Source organism: Drosophila biarmipes, chromosome 4 (genome assembly GCF_025231255.1).
Source record: "Drosophila biarmipes strain raj3 chromosome 4, RU_DBia_V1.1, whole genome shotgun sequence".
NCBI lineage: Eukaryota > Metazoa > Arthropoda > Insecta > Diptera > Drosophilidae > Drosophila > Drosophila biarmipes.
Genome location: NC_066614.1, coordinates 1,002,577 through 1,019,128, shown reverse-complemented (window position 1 = coordinate 1,019,128; position 16,552 = coordinate 1,002,577). Strand labels below are relative to the sequence as shown.

General features: G+C 36.0%; 2 protein-coding genes across 3 annotated transcripts; both read left to right on the top strand.

The window, feature by feature from the left end:
• Positions 1-466: 466 nt before the first annotated feature.
• Positions 467-2,405, top strand: LOC108035985 (uncharacterized). The gene is made up of 2 exons (XM_044091299.2): positions 467-615; positions 1,349-2,405. Exon 2 carries the CDS (start codon positions 1,356-1,358, stop codon positions 2,163-2,165), a length of 810 nt encoding a protein of 269 aa, XP_043947234.1. The 5' UTR covers positions 467-615; positions 1,349-1,355; the 3' UTR covers positions 2,166-2,405.
• Positions 2,406-4,513: 2,108 nt separating this feature from the next.
• LOC108035984 (protein Gawky) lies at positions 4,514-16,442 on the top strand. 2 transcript variants are annotated; one of them, XM_017111828.3, is made up of 10 exons: positions 4,514-5,226; positions 5,976-6,576; positions 7,129-8,606; positions 9,781-10,158; positions 10,635-10,931; positions 11,921-12,099; positions 12,385-12,535; positions 12,594-12,790; positions 12,859-13,141; positions 15,181-16,442. In XM_017111828.3, exons 2-10 carry the CDS (start codon positions 6,141-6,143, stop codon positions 15,967-15,969), a joined length of 4,188 nt encoding a protein of 1,395 aa, XP_016967317.1. In that variant the 5' UTR covers positions 4,514-5,226; positions 5,976-6,140; the 3' UTR covers positions 15,970-16,442. The 2 variants fall into 2 exon arrangements, with proteins under 2 accessions (XP_016967317.1, XP_016967316.1); XM_017111827.3 differs by lacking the exon at positions 4,514-5,226 and having other exon boundaries at positions 12,603-12,790.
• The last annotated feature ends 110 nt before the right edge of the window (positions 16,443-16,552 follow it).

Sequence of the window (16,552 nt, the reverse complement as noted above, 5' to 3'; positions counted from 1 at the left end):
TATACATAAATTGAATTTCTACCTCTGAGAATAAGCCTTGTAATACATCTTAACTAGCAGCTTACCTCAGGTGTCCGTCCACTAAATACTCACTAAATACTCACAATATCTTTGTTATTTTATATCTTTGACACGGGTATTTTTACAGGAATGTTTCGTATGTCAAAAGTTGAGAAATCTCTCTATTTGAAATCGTTAGTGCCGTTTTTGCGAAATCAGAAAAAAAGACTAAAAATATCTAAATTATAAAAAACATTTGCCATAGTTTTTAACGGTGGTATTTAGACAAATTGAGTTTAAAAGGCATACAAGTACTTCGAAATACCTTTCACAAGTCATGAGTATTAAAAATATAGCTGTATTATAGCTGTTTTTTCGGCAAACTAGCTTGTTTTCCGAAAAGTGGTGGATTTGGTGGGAAATAACTATGGTTGCAATTGATATTGCGTCTCTGGTGTGAACATTGTATTATTTTTAATACATGAAATCTGTTCTCTTTATTTTTGCTTTATTAAAGTTTTTCCAGCCCTTTATTTTAGTAAACTCGCCGGAGAAAAGGAAAACAAATTAGAACCCTAGTTGGAGTTGAAATATATTTCCAAACACCTCTCCCATGTAAGTATAAAATTTAAGGTACCTGTTCTGACAGTGGAATTAATTTGGTAGACTTTACACGCCTGAACCAATAATCAATTTCGAAAATTATGGTCCTGATACAGCTCAATGGCAGTTATAGGGTATAGCCTATCTATAAGCGTTATTTTGAATCATGGTAAAGAATATATGTATCTGTAATAATACATATACATTTGTACGTACATATGTGGGTCTAGCCATGCCTGGCGCCTGTCCGTATGAGCGGCAAGATCTCGGGAGTCTTCCAAGACAAAAGGTTGGAATTAAAGGTGTCGATTCTACAGATTCCTGCGCATCGCAAGTTTGTTTTGGCACAGCGCCACTCCCACCATAACGCCATAATGTGGAAAGAAAATATTAATTAGAGTGAAATGCTCTTATCAATATTATTACTTAACCAAAAACCTTATAAAAATCGTCCGTATGAACGCTGAAATCTCAATAACTATAATAGCTAAAAAGTTTGTATTTATCACGTAGGTTCTAAAGATTCTAGTACAAGGTTGGTTTCAGCGGAGTCAAGGCCCCCTCCTATGCTAGGTTACTCCACTCTGAATAAAGCCAGTGCGACTCGCAATTCAAACATACATTTTCTGACATATGAACATGGTGTAGCACTGACGCCGTCACACTCTCATCCACCTCCACCACATAAATCGATTTTTGTTAATTATTTGGTTAATACTAAGAGCATTTACCCATTTACTTTCAGGTAAAAAATGGCGGCACATGAGGGAATTTCCGCATACTTTTCCCAGCTTAATTCACTGGCTGGAAAGATTACGCGCGACATAAACAGAGTAAGATCTTCATACAGTCGAGATGCCTGGCTTGCGTTAACTTTAAATGAGCAGGAAAAAATATTGGACACTCATTTTATAAATCCTGATATATACACTAAGTATTATAAAACGTCTGAAACAAACCGTTCAGAACAAGAATCGCCGTTAAAAACAGCTATTCCAAAAAGTGATTTTCAACAATTTCCTTATAGGGACGTTGTATATTCATTTAACGGACAAGATCTGCACACATATATCTACCAAAATGTTGGATTAAAAGTATTACATGACGAAAATACCAGAGATTGCCGCGATGAACATTCTTACCCATTTAGTTATCGAACAAAATCTCAAATAAACATACTATCCAAAAAACCTGATAATGTCTCTGTTGTACGAGCTGCTGTTGATGTATCGAAACCCCTTTATTCAAAATTTACAAACAACTCAAAAATACCGGCTCTCCAAATTTATGTTAACGATAAGTCAGACGTTAAACAAACAAAAACACAAATGTGTAAGGAAGAAAATTACGTAAAAAGTAAATGTGATTATGATAATGACGAACTGTTGGACTATAATGAAAAATTTCATTTGCTGTTTAGATTTGAGTCAAAAAGCAGTGTGTCCAACGATTTGTCTGATTATGAAAATGAATTTAAAGATCTACGTCAAGACGAACATGCAAAACTTTTAACACCCGAACTGCAAGTCCCGAAAGGTTTCGATTTTCTAAGTAATTGGTAAAACCTTTTTTATAGCCCCCTATTTGATAGAATAGAATACGATTTATATGATAAATTTTCATCTCACTACGAATTATAATACAACAAACATTATATGCATGGTTCAATGAAACTTAACTTGCTTAAGAAGAAAACCAAAATATATTATTAAATATTTTTGCAAACATAACACAAGAAAACACGAGTATAATTGCTTTTACATGCTTATACAATTACTTAAATAAAAAAAATATGAAACATGCCGCATTTTTATTTTTTTATAGTTAATTGGCTTACACAGAAGAAACAATCTCTTACAAAAATAAATAGTTTGAAGGATTATAGAAAAAACTAAAATTCGATTACGCTGAAAAAATGTTTGAAATTAAAGTGGTTTTCAACCTTAAAACTGTTTGAAATTGCAATATCAGTTTTATAAGTATAAAGTATAAATTTATGCAGTAATTTTTAGACCTACATAAAAAAACTTATGAAGACATATACATTTGTACCGCGATTTATTTTTTAGGTCTAAAAAACTCGTCGAATTTTTGTGTCTTTAAAAAACATTAATTCAACTTTACAAAAGCATTGCGGTTCCCAATTTAATGCATTTTTATTCCTTTGCAGAGGGTATAATGATTTCAGTCAGAAGTTTGCAACGCAGTGAAGGTGACGTTTCCGACCCCAGTATATATATTCTTAATCAGCGACACTAGACGAGTCGATCTAGCCATGTCCGTCTGTCCGTCCGTCCGTCTTCTTTCTATTGCAGGTAGTATATAAGTCGGAACCAGCCGGATCGGACAACTATATCTTATAGCTCCCATAGGAACTATCGGGGGAAAAATTAAAATAAATTATATCTATGATGTTTTTAAACACGCTTCGTTTGGAAATAACATTTTTTAATTGGTTTTGAATTTCGAATTAAATTTTATCAAAATCGGACGATTAAATCATATATCTGCCATGGGAACGATCGGAAAATTAGTGGTAAAATAATATGAAAAAATTATATCTTTGGGGTTTTTTAACATATAACCTTCTTAGCTTGGAAATAACATTTTTTAATTGGTTCTGAATTTCGAATTAAATTTTATCAAAATCGGACGACTATATCATATAGCTGTCATAGGAACGATTGGGGAAAAAAGTTTATTATTTCTTATAACTGCAAGGGTATACAAACTTCGGATTGCCGAAGGTAACTTCCTTTCTTGTTTGGAATTCATTCATAAAACACGAAATGAACAAGTTTGAAAAAATTAAAGAATATTTCATTGAGCGACATGATATTTTTAAAATGCAATAATAAAAGCTATTAGAAGTAATAAACCTTTTTATTAAAATCATGTTTTTGAGATAGTCGGTACTTGATAGACTGAGGCTTTGAAAAATGCTTTATCCTCCGACCCATAACATAACCTGGTATTTGGCGAGTAATGGAACTCAGACGCGTCATTTGTCAAGTTGCGTATAAAACATAGAAAATAAGTTTGTGTTTGCTTCTGTTTTTACAGTTTACATTTTTAAAATAGGCTCATAACAGTAAAATTGGACGGGAAGCTGATACTTCTAATATATCCTTGAGTCACCTAATTTTTAAATTTAAAATCACATTTAATAAACATATTTTTAATAAATACGGTCTTCAAGAACCTAAAAATTAAAACCGATTTAAAGATTTTTGTAAATTGTCCAAACGCAACAGAAAAAAGAAACGATAGCTTTGTTGAGGGGAGAGAGGTAGGTTATTACAACTGAGAGGATTCTTGTTCACATAGAGAATCAGTATAGCATAAGAAACTGTATCCAAACGGAGAGGACGTAAGAATTCAGTTGGTCCGAAAGAATCACTTCCTTTTTTCCGTTTTTTGTGTGAATAGGGTATAAGTGGGTAAATATCGATTACCAAACGAAATTATCGGTAATCTACTATGAAGCCAATTATCGCTTGTCGTTCTTCCAGACCAAGAGTGAGCGAGAGCGAGGTATAGGTACACATTAATTCAAGCGCGTGTGTTAAAAGGAATTAGCACGATTAGTGAATGTTTTTGTGTGCGTATTCTTCCACTAACAAGCGCTGTCATTGAAAGAAAAGCTTTGGAAATCTCAGTACTGATATACTAATAGCAGTGTTTTGTGTTGGTTTTTCTTGCAGCACATAGATAATATAAAACTTATTAAGGGATGTACATATGCTAAGAGAAGGAATATTTGTGACTAAAAACCAACTGGCAGACATAACCTAAATATGCATAACCTATATGGTGGTAAAAATACAAGCGAATAGTCTCGCGTATGTATGTCATACGTGTTTGTATGTATGCGCGTATCAGTGCAGAATTAACTCTGTTCGTTTGTGTATCATGCATTGGAAAGTGTTTTTTATACATCTGTACATACATATGTTCCATCTATAGAGTTGCCACGCTTTAAGAATTTTACATAATGACGTAGAGCATCTGCCAATTGTTTAATTTGTGGCACGAATTTAGTGTTTCCAGACAAGCTGTAAAAAATATTGATAAAGACTATATGCCTTCACATCATTGTACATATGTTTATTATTAACTATTGCCACTTTACACCCCAACTACTTTCCAATGTTTGCATTTCAACTAGGTGGCAATATTGATATCAGCTATAGGTGTATGCGTTTATTTAATACATTAGTAACTCGTACCGTCCCCGTTGTTGAACGTGCACCGAAATTTAAATTCAATTACATCGAAATAAAATAATTATTTGTTCAAAATTGTTGTTCACTCTCAAGATAATTTTAAATATCTGCAAATAACTTTGAAGATGCTTTGTGAAATGTGAAAAATTGTAATTGAGTGTCGAATGTGTGTGTATGTTTTACTACACATACACACTTTGTGAAATCGTCAAAGTGGCTTGACATGCATACATACTCAAACTTACATACCTATATGAGTACTTATATAGAGAAAATCAACTTCTCGTTCGGTATAAGCAAAAATTCTTGCAAATATTCTGTGGTATTGGCGTAAAAGCGAGTACTTAAACTTAATATAAAAGTGTTAAGTAAAGGATTTTATTATCCTCTTCTGTTGGTAGGTTCTCGTTGGATCTTTTTTTTGTATTTTTTATGAATTTTTCCTTTTTGGATTACATAGGCAAATGGATTCGCGAATACACTAGTTAATAGAAAATGTCTGCTGTATACAGCCATATACAATACAGAAAATTAATGCATACATGTATATACATGTTCATTCATATAGCTTGAAAATAAATTTATTTTATTGGGCAAAATAAATTTAAAATGCCAACTTTATTTGTTCTTCCTAGAGAGTGCGAAAATGCTAAAGGTAGAATTAAAATAGGGTGATTGCGTCAATGATGGCTAACCAGAGTTGTCAAATAAGTTCTCTACATGCATGTACATATGTATACATATATACCAAAATAGTGGTATATTGAGGTACACGGAAAGATTTAAGTACCATCATTTAAAGTACACATTAAACATTGCAATACTTTCTTTAAATTATCTAAATGTAAATTAGTTCTTACACGTCAAAATGTACATTCACACATGTATGCAGAGTCAATACACACATTCATTAAAATATATTCGAAAGCGAAAACCGCCTGTTGTGCAGCAGCCCTGGGTGTGCAGCGATCTGGCTTTTAAAAGCTTGTTAAAAAATTGTAAATTGTAAATGGTACACTGAATATTTGTGCTTTAAAAAAAATTGTAGAGAATTTTTTGAATCGTATTATTTATGAGTCCTTCAAACACTTTCAATACTTATAGCTTTTTGCAAATAATAATTTGTATCTCTTATTATTTATATAGGACTCGGAACACACAAGGAATAAGTCATTCTTTTTTAAACAAGTCAAAGAGTTTATAAAAATTGCTATAAATGCTTACGATAATGACGTTGAAAATCAATTTGATGCTGGAATAGTTGGGAATGCCACTTTTGAAGTTGACGATCAGTTAGAACATTTGAGCACTATGCGCGAAGCGCTTTTTTCCCAAGATGGCTGGGGCTGTCAACATGTCAACCAGGACACCAATTGGGAAGTCCCCAGTTCGCCAGAACCAACCAATAAAGATGCGGCCGGACCACCAATGTGGAAGCCAAGCATCAACAATGGAACTGATCTTTGGGAATCCAATTTAAGAAACGGTGGTCAGCCGACCGCTCAGCAAGTTCCAAAGCCTTCGTGGGGTCATACGCCATCCTCTAATCTAGGCGGAACGTGGGGAGAGGACGATGATGGGGCCGACAGCAGTAGTGTGTGGACAGGAGGATCGGTTAACAACGCCGGGTCTGGATCGGCAGTGGGAGTGAACCAAGGCGGTGTTAATGTTGGCCCAGGTGGTGTAGTCTCATCTGGAGGTCCTCAGTGGGGACAAGGTGTGGTTGGCGTCGGACTAGGGTCAACTGGTAAGTTTAAGGCTTTAGGTAACAAACACGTGGCACGTTACTACACTATTGTTTCACTTATAATGGTATATGCACCAAACCATTACTTACATTCGTTTCTGCAAATCAAACCACTTGGTATTTATACAAGTTTTTTTCTTGTTATAGTGGTATAATGGGCTAATATGCATAATGATTTCAGTCAGTAATTTGCAACACAGAGGGAACTTGTTCAAAGCTTTATGTTATGTCCGTCTGTCTGTTTTATCATTATTTAGTTATAATTTTGACATGTTACCTTTTTTGCAATATCGTTCTTTTTATATCTATAATTTTCAAAATTTTAAATATAAATATTTTTTTATTCTTGTGAGTTAATATTGCGGATACTTTGTCTAAATAGTACGGATACTTTGTCTAATAGTGTTTTTGGTGAAGATAAACGGTAGTAATATATTATTAATAATTATATTTATATTATAACTATAATTAGTTTTGAGTTTTTAAAAATCCGAAAGCTTTAACTTCTTAATTCGAATGCATACGATAAGATTGTTTTTCTTATTCTAAAAGGTAACGGATCAAGCAATTTATCTGGTTCGACTGGAGTTGTCGCAGGTGGCAGCGGAAACTCAAGCAATACTGGCAATGGTTGGGGAGACCCTCGCGAAATTCGACCTTTAGCTGGAGGTGGATCTATGGATATTCGAAACGTTGATCATCGCGGAGGTAACGGTTCAGGGGGATCTTCGAGCGATCCCCGCGACATCCGAATGATCGATCCACGGGATCCAATTCGAGGAGATCCTCGTGGAATATCCGGTCGGCTTAATGGAACATCGGAAATGTGGGGCCATCATCCACAAATGTCGCACAATCAAATACAAAATATTAATAAAATGGTTGGCCAAAGCGTGGCAACTGCTGGTACGAATGTTGGAGGAACATCAGGATCTGGCATCGGACCGGGGGGACCTGGTCCTGGACCTGTATCGAACAATATCCCAACACAGTGGGGGCCGTCCCAAGCGGTAGGCGTTGGTGTAAGTGGCCCCAAAGACATATCGAAGCAGATTAGTGGATGGGAGGAACCATCGCCACCGCCCCAGCGACGCAGTATTCCTAATTACGACGATGGCACATCCCTCTGGGGTCAGCAAACTCGTGTTCCCGGTGGAAGCGGTCACTGGAAAGACATGACTGATTCCATTGGTCGTAGTGGTCATCTGATGCGAGGTCAAAACCAGTCGGGTGGCATCGGTATCGCAGGAGTTGGCAATAGCAATGTTCCAGTTGGAGCCAATCCCAACAACCCTTTGAACAGTGTAGTTGGACCACAGACTCGCCTGCCATCTGTGGGAGGCGTGCAGCACAAGCAAGACGGAGGAGCCATGTGGGTGCATTCGAACAATGTTAGCGCCAGGAATAACGTTGCTGCTGTCGCCACTTGGGGAGATGACACTCACAACGTTAGTGTGGGCGCCCCCAGTGGTGGTGGTGTAACCAGCAGTAATTGGGTGGATGATAAATCTAACGCCACACTGGCTCAAAATTCTTGGAGCGACGCAGCACCAGTTGGAGTTGGTTGGGGGAATAAGCAAAGCAAACTGCCGGCCACTAGTACATCATCTGGTTGGAGCACTGGAGCAGGTGTAGGTGTGGTGGACGGCGTAGATCTAGGATCTGAATGGAACTCACATGGAGGGATAATTGGAAAATCTCAGCAACAGCAAAAACTAGCGGGACTTAATGTGGGAATGGTAAACGTTATCAATGCAGAGATGATTAAGCAAAGCAAACAATATCGGATCCTTGTTGAGAACGGATTTAAAAAGGAAGACGTGGAGCGCGCATTAGTGACTGCCAATATGAATATCGAAGAAGCAGCCGATATGCTGCGTACCAACACATCTATGGCTATGGATGGTTGGCGTCGACATGATGAATCATCCCTTGGCTCATATTCCGACCACGCGAGTTCAACAAGCAGCAGTGGGTTTGCTGGCCGTTACCCAGTGAGCAGTGGACAGCCTTCGATGTCTTTTCCTCATGTAAGTTTTCAATTTAAAACTAAGACGTGTTTCGCGACGACAAGGACTTTTGCTATTGTCAAGTGCTTCGACCCGTTGCCGAGCTTAAGGAAGCGCAAGGGACTCAAGCAACAAAGCGACTTTTTCCGAGATTGCATTACACATTTAGGCTTCACCATTTTGAAATTAACTTGCTTTGCGGTTAAACGTTCGTAAAAGTGAAAGTGGCATCTGGCTCTGGTTATCAAAACTCATTTACATGCCAAGATCAGACCATTCTATAAAAAATTAGAGGCAAATAAAGTGAGCAATCTCTGAAACAGCCGATGTGCTGCATGCATTTTAACATTTCTTTCAAACACCCTTTAGTTAATAAAGGGGTATCTAAAAGTCGAGGCCGTCTATCGGCGTTTTTTATACCCTTGCAGAGGGTGTAATGATTTCAGTCAGTAGTTTGCAACGCAGTGAAGAAAACATTTCCGACCCCTAAAGTAAATATATTCTTGTCGATCTAGCCATCCGTCTGTTTGTCCGTCCGTTTCTACGCTAACTAGTCTTTCAGTTTTAAAGCTTTCCCAAAAGTCTTCCTTCTATTGCAGGAAGTATATAAGTCGGAATAAGCCCGATCGGACAACTATATCTTATAGCTCCCATGGGAACTATCGGGGAAAAACTTAAAAAAAATTATATCTTCGGAGTTTTTAACACATCTTCTAAGCTTGGAATTAACATTTTGTAATTATTTCTGAATTTGGAATTAAATTTTATTAAAATCGGAAGACTATATCAAATATCTGTCATAGGAACGATCGGGAAATTGGTTAATATAATAAATAACAAATTATAGCTTTTGGTGCTTTTTAACATATAACCTTCTGAATTTCGAATTAAATTTTAATAAGGTCGGACTACTATACATATTGCTGTCATAAAAACGATCGGGAAACAATTTATTTACTAGAGCTGATTATTTCTTATAACTGCAAGGGTATGCAAACTTCGGCTTGCCGAAGTTAACTTCCTTTCTTGTTTTTAGTTATCTTAATAATTATCTGGCTGCATTATGCAGAATCGCACAAATGTTCTAACATAATTATACGGTTAAAAAGGTTAAGGAAATCTTAACAAAAACTTACTAATGTGGCGTGGTTGGTAAAAATACAAAAGGTTTGTTTGAAAATATTTTCTTTTGCAGAATAACCTTATGAATAACATGGGTGGTACTGCAGTTACTGGAGGAGGAAACAATAATGCAAACATGACAGCTTTGCAAGTGCAAAAGTATTTAAATCAAGGTCAACACAGCGTTGCTGTAGGACCGCAAAACGTTGGCAACACTTCAGCCGTATCCGTCGGATTTGGTCAGAACACATCAAACGCAGCAGTGGCAGCAGCAGCTTCCGCAAATATAGCAGCAAATACAAACAATCAACCATCGGGTCAACAAATTCGCATGCTTGGACAGCAGATTCAGTTGGCCATTCATAGTGGTTTCATATCTAGTCAGATATTGACACAACCGCTTACTCAAACTACCCTTAATCTATTAAATCAACTTCTTAGCAATATTAAGGTAACTTTATACATTTATAAACTCATATATATTTTTAAATTTTTCAAATATATACAATTTTAACTTTGCATTTTGTTAAACAAGAAAAGTAGCTAGCTTTGCCACCCCTTTTAGATTTGTATTTAAATATATCGAAATGTCTCGATGATATAGATTGGATCTATTAATATACGGGACGCTTCATATCAACCCCGCCACACGCTATCTACGTAAGAATGTTCACCATATTACATTTTGCGAAAACAAGACACGTTTCACATGAATGAAAAGCAATTGGATTTTCTTATAATCGATTACGAGAAAAAGAATTAATTTTTTCAAAAATAAAATAAACAACGGTGGTTTCCGGGTTGATATGTAATGACTTGTCACCTTGTTGAAGTGAGCTTCTTTTCTTTTTTTTGGAACTCATGTTCCCTAACACGTTGTTTGTACATTGTGCTTAATTTTTTCTGAAATAACATTTTTGCTTTCAGCACCTCCAAGCAGCTCAGCAATCCCTTGCTCGCGGAGGAAACGCAAATCCAATGGCAGTGAATGTGGCTATATCTAAGTACAAGCAGCAAATTCAGAATTTACAGAACCAAATAAATGCACAACAGGCTGTTTATGTCAAACAGCAGAACATGCAACAGACTTCGCAACAACAGCAACAGCCCCAGCAACAGCAGCACCCCTCTGTACATTTAAATAACTCAGGCAACGACTATTTAAGAGGACACGATGCAATAAGTAATTTGCCAAGTAATTTTTCTGAGCTCAATATAAGCAAGGTAAGAACACCCTAACTATATAATTATTCAATAGTAAGATATTCCTTATCCAGACGGATAACGTTCCTGCTAAGGGACATTGGTTTCTTAATGTGAAGTTTTAATTCTCATTACTAGTAGAGTAAGAGTAAGTAGAAGGAAGCGGTACCTACTCTATAAATTATAAATATTCTTGCCAAGTTCGTTTCTGTATAAACTTCGATTAAGTATGCAGTTTCTTGGGCTTCTTGCGTAGCGCACGTTTGTTTCAGCTGGGTGCCACAACTACTTAAACGGCCACAATCGGGCACAACGTCTAGCGCCTACATGAAACTTTACACTAAGCCGTCAAAACAAAACATTTTTGTTGAATTAAAAAACTACGGGGCTTATTCCAATTGCTTTAATTAGAAATCCACAAGGCATATTCTATTAATGTAAAGACGAGCGGTCAAGTGTTTTATTTTTAGATTCGTGGCTACCAGTTTTAAAAACTTAGTACCTTAGTACCCCGCTAAAACAATCTACATGTCAAGTGTTACTGTTCTAGCTCTTATAGCTTCTGAGATCTCAGTGTTCATACGGACAGACAGACAGACGAACATGGCTAGATCGACTCGGCTTGTGATCCTGATCAAGAATATATATACTTTATGGGGTCAGATACGTTTTCTTCTACCTGTTGCATACTTTCCGACGAATTTGGTATACCCTTTTACTCTACGAGTAACAGGTTTAAAAACCCAACTGGTTTATTGGTAGAACAAAATTGTTAAATTCAATATGTATCGATCGACTGTAACAAAAACGGCACAAACGACCATAACTATAAAGGCTTTTTTGCGATCATATGGATTAAGTTGTGTCCGAGTAAATAAATGCTTTGTCCGAATAAAAATGCTTTTATTGATTGATACATAAAAATGCTGATCTCGAAATCAGAAGTGTCTCAATAGTCAATAATAAATAATGTGTAAAGCAGTTTTAAGAAATCAAGGAAATGTTTTCAGCCAAGTGGATATCAAGGAGCGTCCAATCAACAATCCAGATTAAATCAGTGGAAGCTTCCAGTATTAGACAAGGACATCAACTCTGATAGTGCGGAATTTTCCCGTGCCCCGGGTGCAACTAAACAAAACTTAACGAGCAATGCAAGCAACATAAGCTCTTTGGGCCTTCAGAATGATAGGTATGTAAAAATAAATAATACAAATGAAATTAATTAATCTTTCGTAGAACAAGTTTTAATGTCAAGCTACTTATCAAACTAAAAAACGGAGTGAAACAAGTTTTACATTGTGTGTATATGTGATGTTTGTTTTGTGTCCCCCGAAATCTGGTTTTGGACATACTCGTACTTTTGAATTGAGTTTCTTCCTAGTACTTTTATTTTCTTATATTATGATTTAAAATAGAAACAACTATTTCTTGAAACATTTCTATTCACTGTAACATTTTGTCATCGATTTTATAGTACATGGTCAACAGGACGCAACATTGGGGATGGTTGGCCAGATCCCTCATCTGATAACGAGAATAAAGACTGGTCAGTTGCTCAGCCAACTTCAGCAGCAACTGCTTACACGGACCTGGTCCAAGAGTTCGAGCCAGGCAAGCCATGGAAGGTAAAACTGTTGAATTCCATAAAACCGAAACATATCCAAGCAGAAATTTGTTCTTAAGGGTTCTCAGATCAAAAGCATAGAAGACGATCCCAGTATTACTCCTGGAAGCGTTGCTAGATCTCCATTATCCATTAGTTCGACGCCAAAAGATGCTGACATATTTGCCAATACTGGCAAAAACTCACCGACTGATTTGCCGCCACTAAGTTTATCGTCGTCTACATGGAGTTTTAATCCCAACCAAAATTTCCCAAGGTAATTTAAAAGTGTTACAATAAATAAAAAAATAAAAAAAATTAAACTTATTTTTTAAAACGGTCTAGTTGGTCTGATAACAGTCAGCAATGTGCCGCAACTTCTGAGCTTTGGACAAGCCCCCTAAATAAATCGTCATCACGTGGTCCGCCGCCTGGATTGACGGCCAATTCAAATAAATCTGGTAACGGAGGAAATAGTAGTACGTCAACAACATCTACTATTACGGGTGGTGCTAATGGTTGGCTACAGGCTAGAAGCGGCGGTGTTCAAACAACAAATTCAACTTGGACTGGTAACAATACCTCTTGGGGCTCTAGTTGGTTGCTTCTTAAAAATCTAACAGCTCAGGTATGTTTAAAGACCCGTTTATATTTTAACACATTTGTATAGACATTTGAATTATTGCGGGGTATTGTAGGGTCAGTGGCGAGTACGTAAGTTGACAAACTCGATAAATCTTACAAAAAAAAGTAACGTCAAATTTGTATTTTTACTTAAAGTGGCTTTATTATATGTTTAACAGAACGGAGTGTCTAGATTAAATTTTTTTTGTTCTTTGTTGACATACAGCCAAAAGTACATTTTTTTATTAGTTGATGGACTAATTTCTTTCCAATTATGTTCGATTAAAATTTGTTCTTAATAATATTAACATTTTATACCAGTTGGCGACATGGTGTTGTTGATGAATATAGGATAAATTAAGTCGTTACATCCGTAAAAAATTAAGAAGTTAATGGAAATATACAAAAATTGAACACAAATGATGACAAAATTTGTCCATAAAGTAATATGTTGACTGTTCAATACTCACAAATAGGGAAAATGTAATTTTGTTATTTTTTCTAATCTGGCTGTTTATTGTGATTTTTCTTTTCTATAAAAACAACTATATTTGTTGGTGTTTGTAAACTAGAAATGTATTTATTTTTTAAAGGTAACTATTAACAGCTAAGGCCTTCGGCCTGGAGTTAAAGTTCCTATATAGGATTACTATGAAAAAGAAATTAAACAACTTAATTTGTTCAATTTAAACCCAGAAATGATGTAGCCTTTTTTAGTGTAAGGTTTTCCATTGTTTATTTGTAAATAAATAGGGGTTTAGAGGTTTATACTGTTTCTATAACTTAAAAAGAATTTGGTTTACGACAACAGCTGTAGAGTTTAATTCCGTTGTAATTTTACTATCGAATACTTAAAGGAATATGCTTAACAAATATTTGCTTTTTTACTTTTAAAAATATAGGTTTTTGAAAAAGTATTTGTCAAAGTTCAAGTTTCCAAGCCTGAAAAATTTCGTTTGCACAGTGGTGACAGAAAATATAATATGACCCCATAATTGGATTTGGTGCAAAACGAGACATTTCATAGAACTTACTTATGGAGAGTACAACTTTCAGGGTCACTCACTTTCAGGTAGAACAGTAAGGCGGTGGTACATTATCAAATGCTAAACAAATTTTATATTTTTGCAGTTATAAGAGCATACAACTATTTATCATTATTTATTTTAAGTGCATATTAAAAACAAGAAAGGGTAAGGACAACTCGACAAGCTAAAGTTTGTACACCCTTGCAGTTATAAGAAATGATAAAAAATAGTAACACCATGTTACATTTTTAAAGATTGTTTCTAGCTTTGTCTTTTTAAAAAAATTTTTTTTATTTTATTAATATCTGATCGTTTTTTGACAGCTATATTTAAAGTCGTCCGATTATTATTCAATTTAATTCGAAATTCTTAATAATACAATAAATGATATTCTTAATAGTATAAGATAATATGTCCAAAAAATGTACCGCCCATTTTCCGCCTATGGTAGCTATATGAATAGTCGTCCATTTTTTATAAAATTAAATACGAAATTCAGAACTGATTAAAACGTGTTATTTCCAAGCGTAGGAGGTTATAAAAAACAATAGAGAAATAGTTTTTTTTTTTCCATAATTTCTATGAAAGCTATAAGACATAGTTGTCCGATCCGGCTGGTTACTACCTACAAAATAAATAAGGCTTTTGGGAAAGTTTCAGCTCAGCCCGATGGCTTTAAAACTAGTCTAGTGATGCTGATTAAGAATATATATATATATATATACTTTATGGGGTAGGAAACGATTGCGTTGCAAACTTCTGCCTAAAATTATAATACCGTCTGCAAGGGTATAACAAGTAATTTGAAAAATTGTAAAAGGGGGACGCTTTGCAATCGTATATTTGGTAGCTGCAGTAGGTTTTGTCTTGTTTTATTTGTGTCGTAATTATATACTAATATCATTAAAAGCATAACCGAAATATAATAAGTAATTAAGGTCCATGTTCCATTTTCATTCAATATTAAATAAAACAAATAAATAACTTATGGTATTTGTATTTTTAACATTTTTAGATTGATGGTTCTACTTTACGCACATTGTGTATGCAGCATGGCCCCCTTCTTAGCTTTCACCTATATTTGAACCAAGGAATTGCCTTATGTAAATATACCACTCGAGAGGAGGCGAACAAAGCGCAAATGGCGTTAAACAACTGTGTCCTCGCCAACACCACTATATTTGCTGAATCTCCAAGCGAGAACGAGGTACAGAACATAATGCAGCACTTACCGCAAACACCATCGTCTGCAAGCTGTACTGGAACTAGTGCTGGTAACGGCGGAGGCGTCAGCACTCCACCCAATAGTGGGCTCAGTAGCTCAGGATCTAATCTATCCGGAAACAATAGCAACGGCAATGGTAACGGCAATGGAAGCAGCAGCGCCAGTGGTGGCGTTTCCGGCAATAATGGTAACAACAGTGGAAACACCAGTTGCGCCGGCGGCAGCAACCCGAACACCAGTGTGGCAACTTCGAATCTACTTAATTCTAGTGGAGGGTCTGTCTCAAATTCATCCGGTGGTGCTGCTAGCTCTGGTACAGGCTCTGGAGTAAGTGGAACAGCGAGTGGTAATACCATTAATGGTGGAACAGGACCTGCAAACACTGCTGGCTCAAAGAGTAGTGCAAACAATGTAACTATAGCTGGTGTTCAGTCTAGCGCTTCAAGCCTAGCTAATAGCACCAACTCAACATGGCGTCAAACTAGCCAAAACCAAGCTCTTCAGGGTCAAAGCAGGCCATCAGGAAGGGAAGCTGACTTTGATTATATATCTCTCGTTTATTCCATTGTTGATGACTAAAAGATCAATGACCAGTTCCATTGGTCATTGGTCATTGACTATCGCATTCTGTGACTCAAGACACACACCCAAAAGCTTCAAATGATTCGATACTAAGTATGTATGGAAAGCAAGACCATGTTGTGAGGAATATAAAAGTGGATCGACTGATAGACGAATGGACTTAGAATTTTGTATGCCCGTAGATTTATTTTTCTTCATCGTTCATAGATCTAAACTTGTGTATGTAAGTTTAAATTTAACCAATATAAAACAGAAACAAACATCCGACATATAGATATACATATATATGATGTCAAAGAATGCTATACGGTTTGCTACAAAAAAAGCATACCTCCCTATTTATGTAAAAGTGTTTTGACTCTGGCGCCCAAAGCTTAACTGGGGAAACGGGGAGAAAATGACAACGGTGTATATGTGTATGTGTGCATGGTAAAACATACTGTAATAAATATTATGTATTGCCAGATCTATACATATATTTATGGAAAATTCAAATTTTCAGTAACGACTGAAATCGTGTGCCGGTAGCATTAAGGGACAAAGTCTAGTGTAATTATCTAATTTCAAACCAATGATGTCC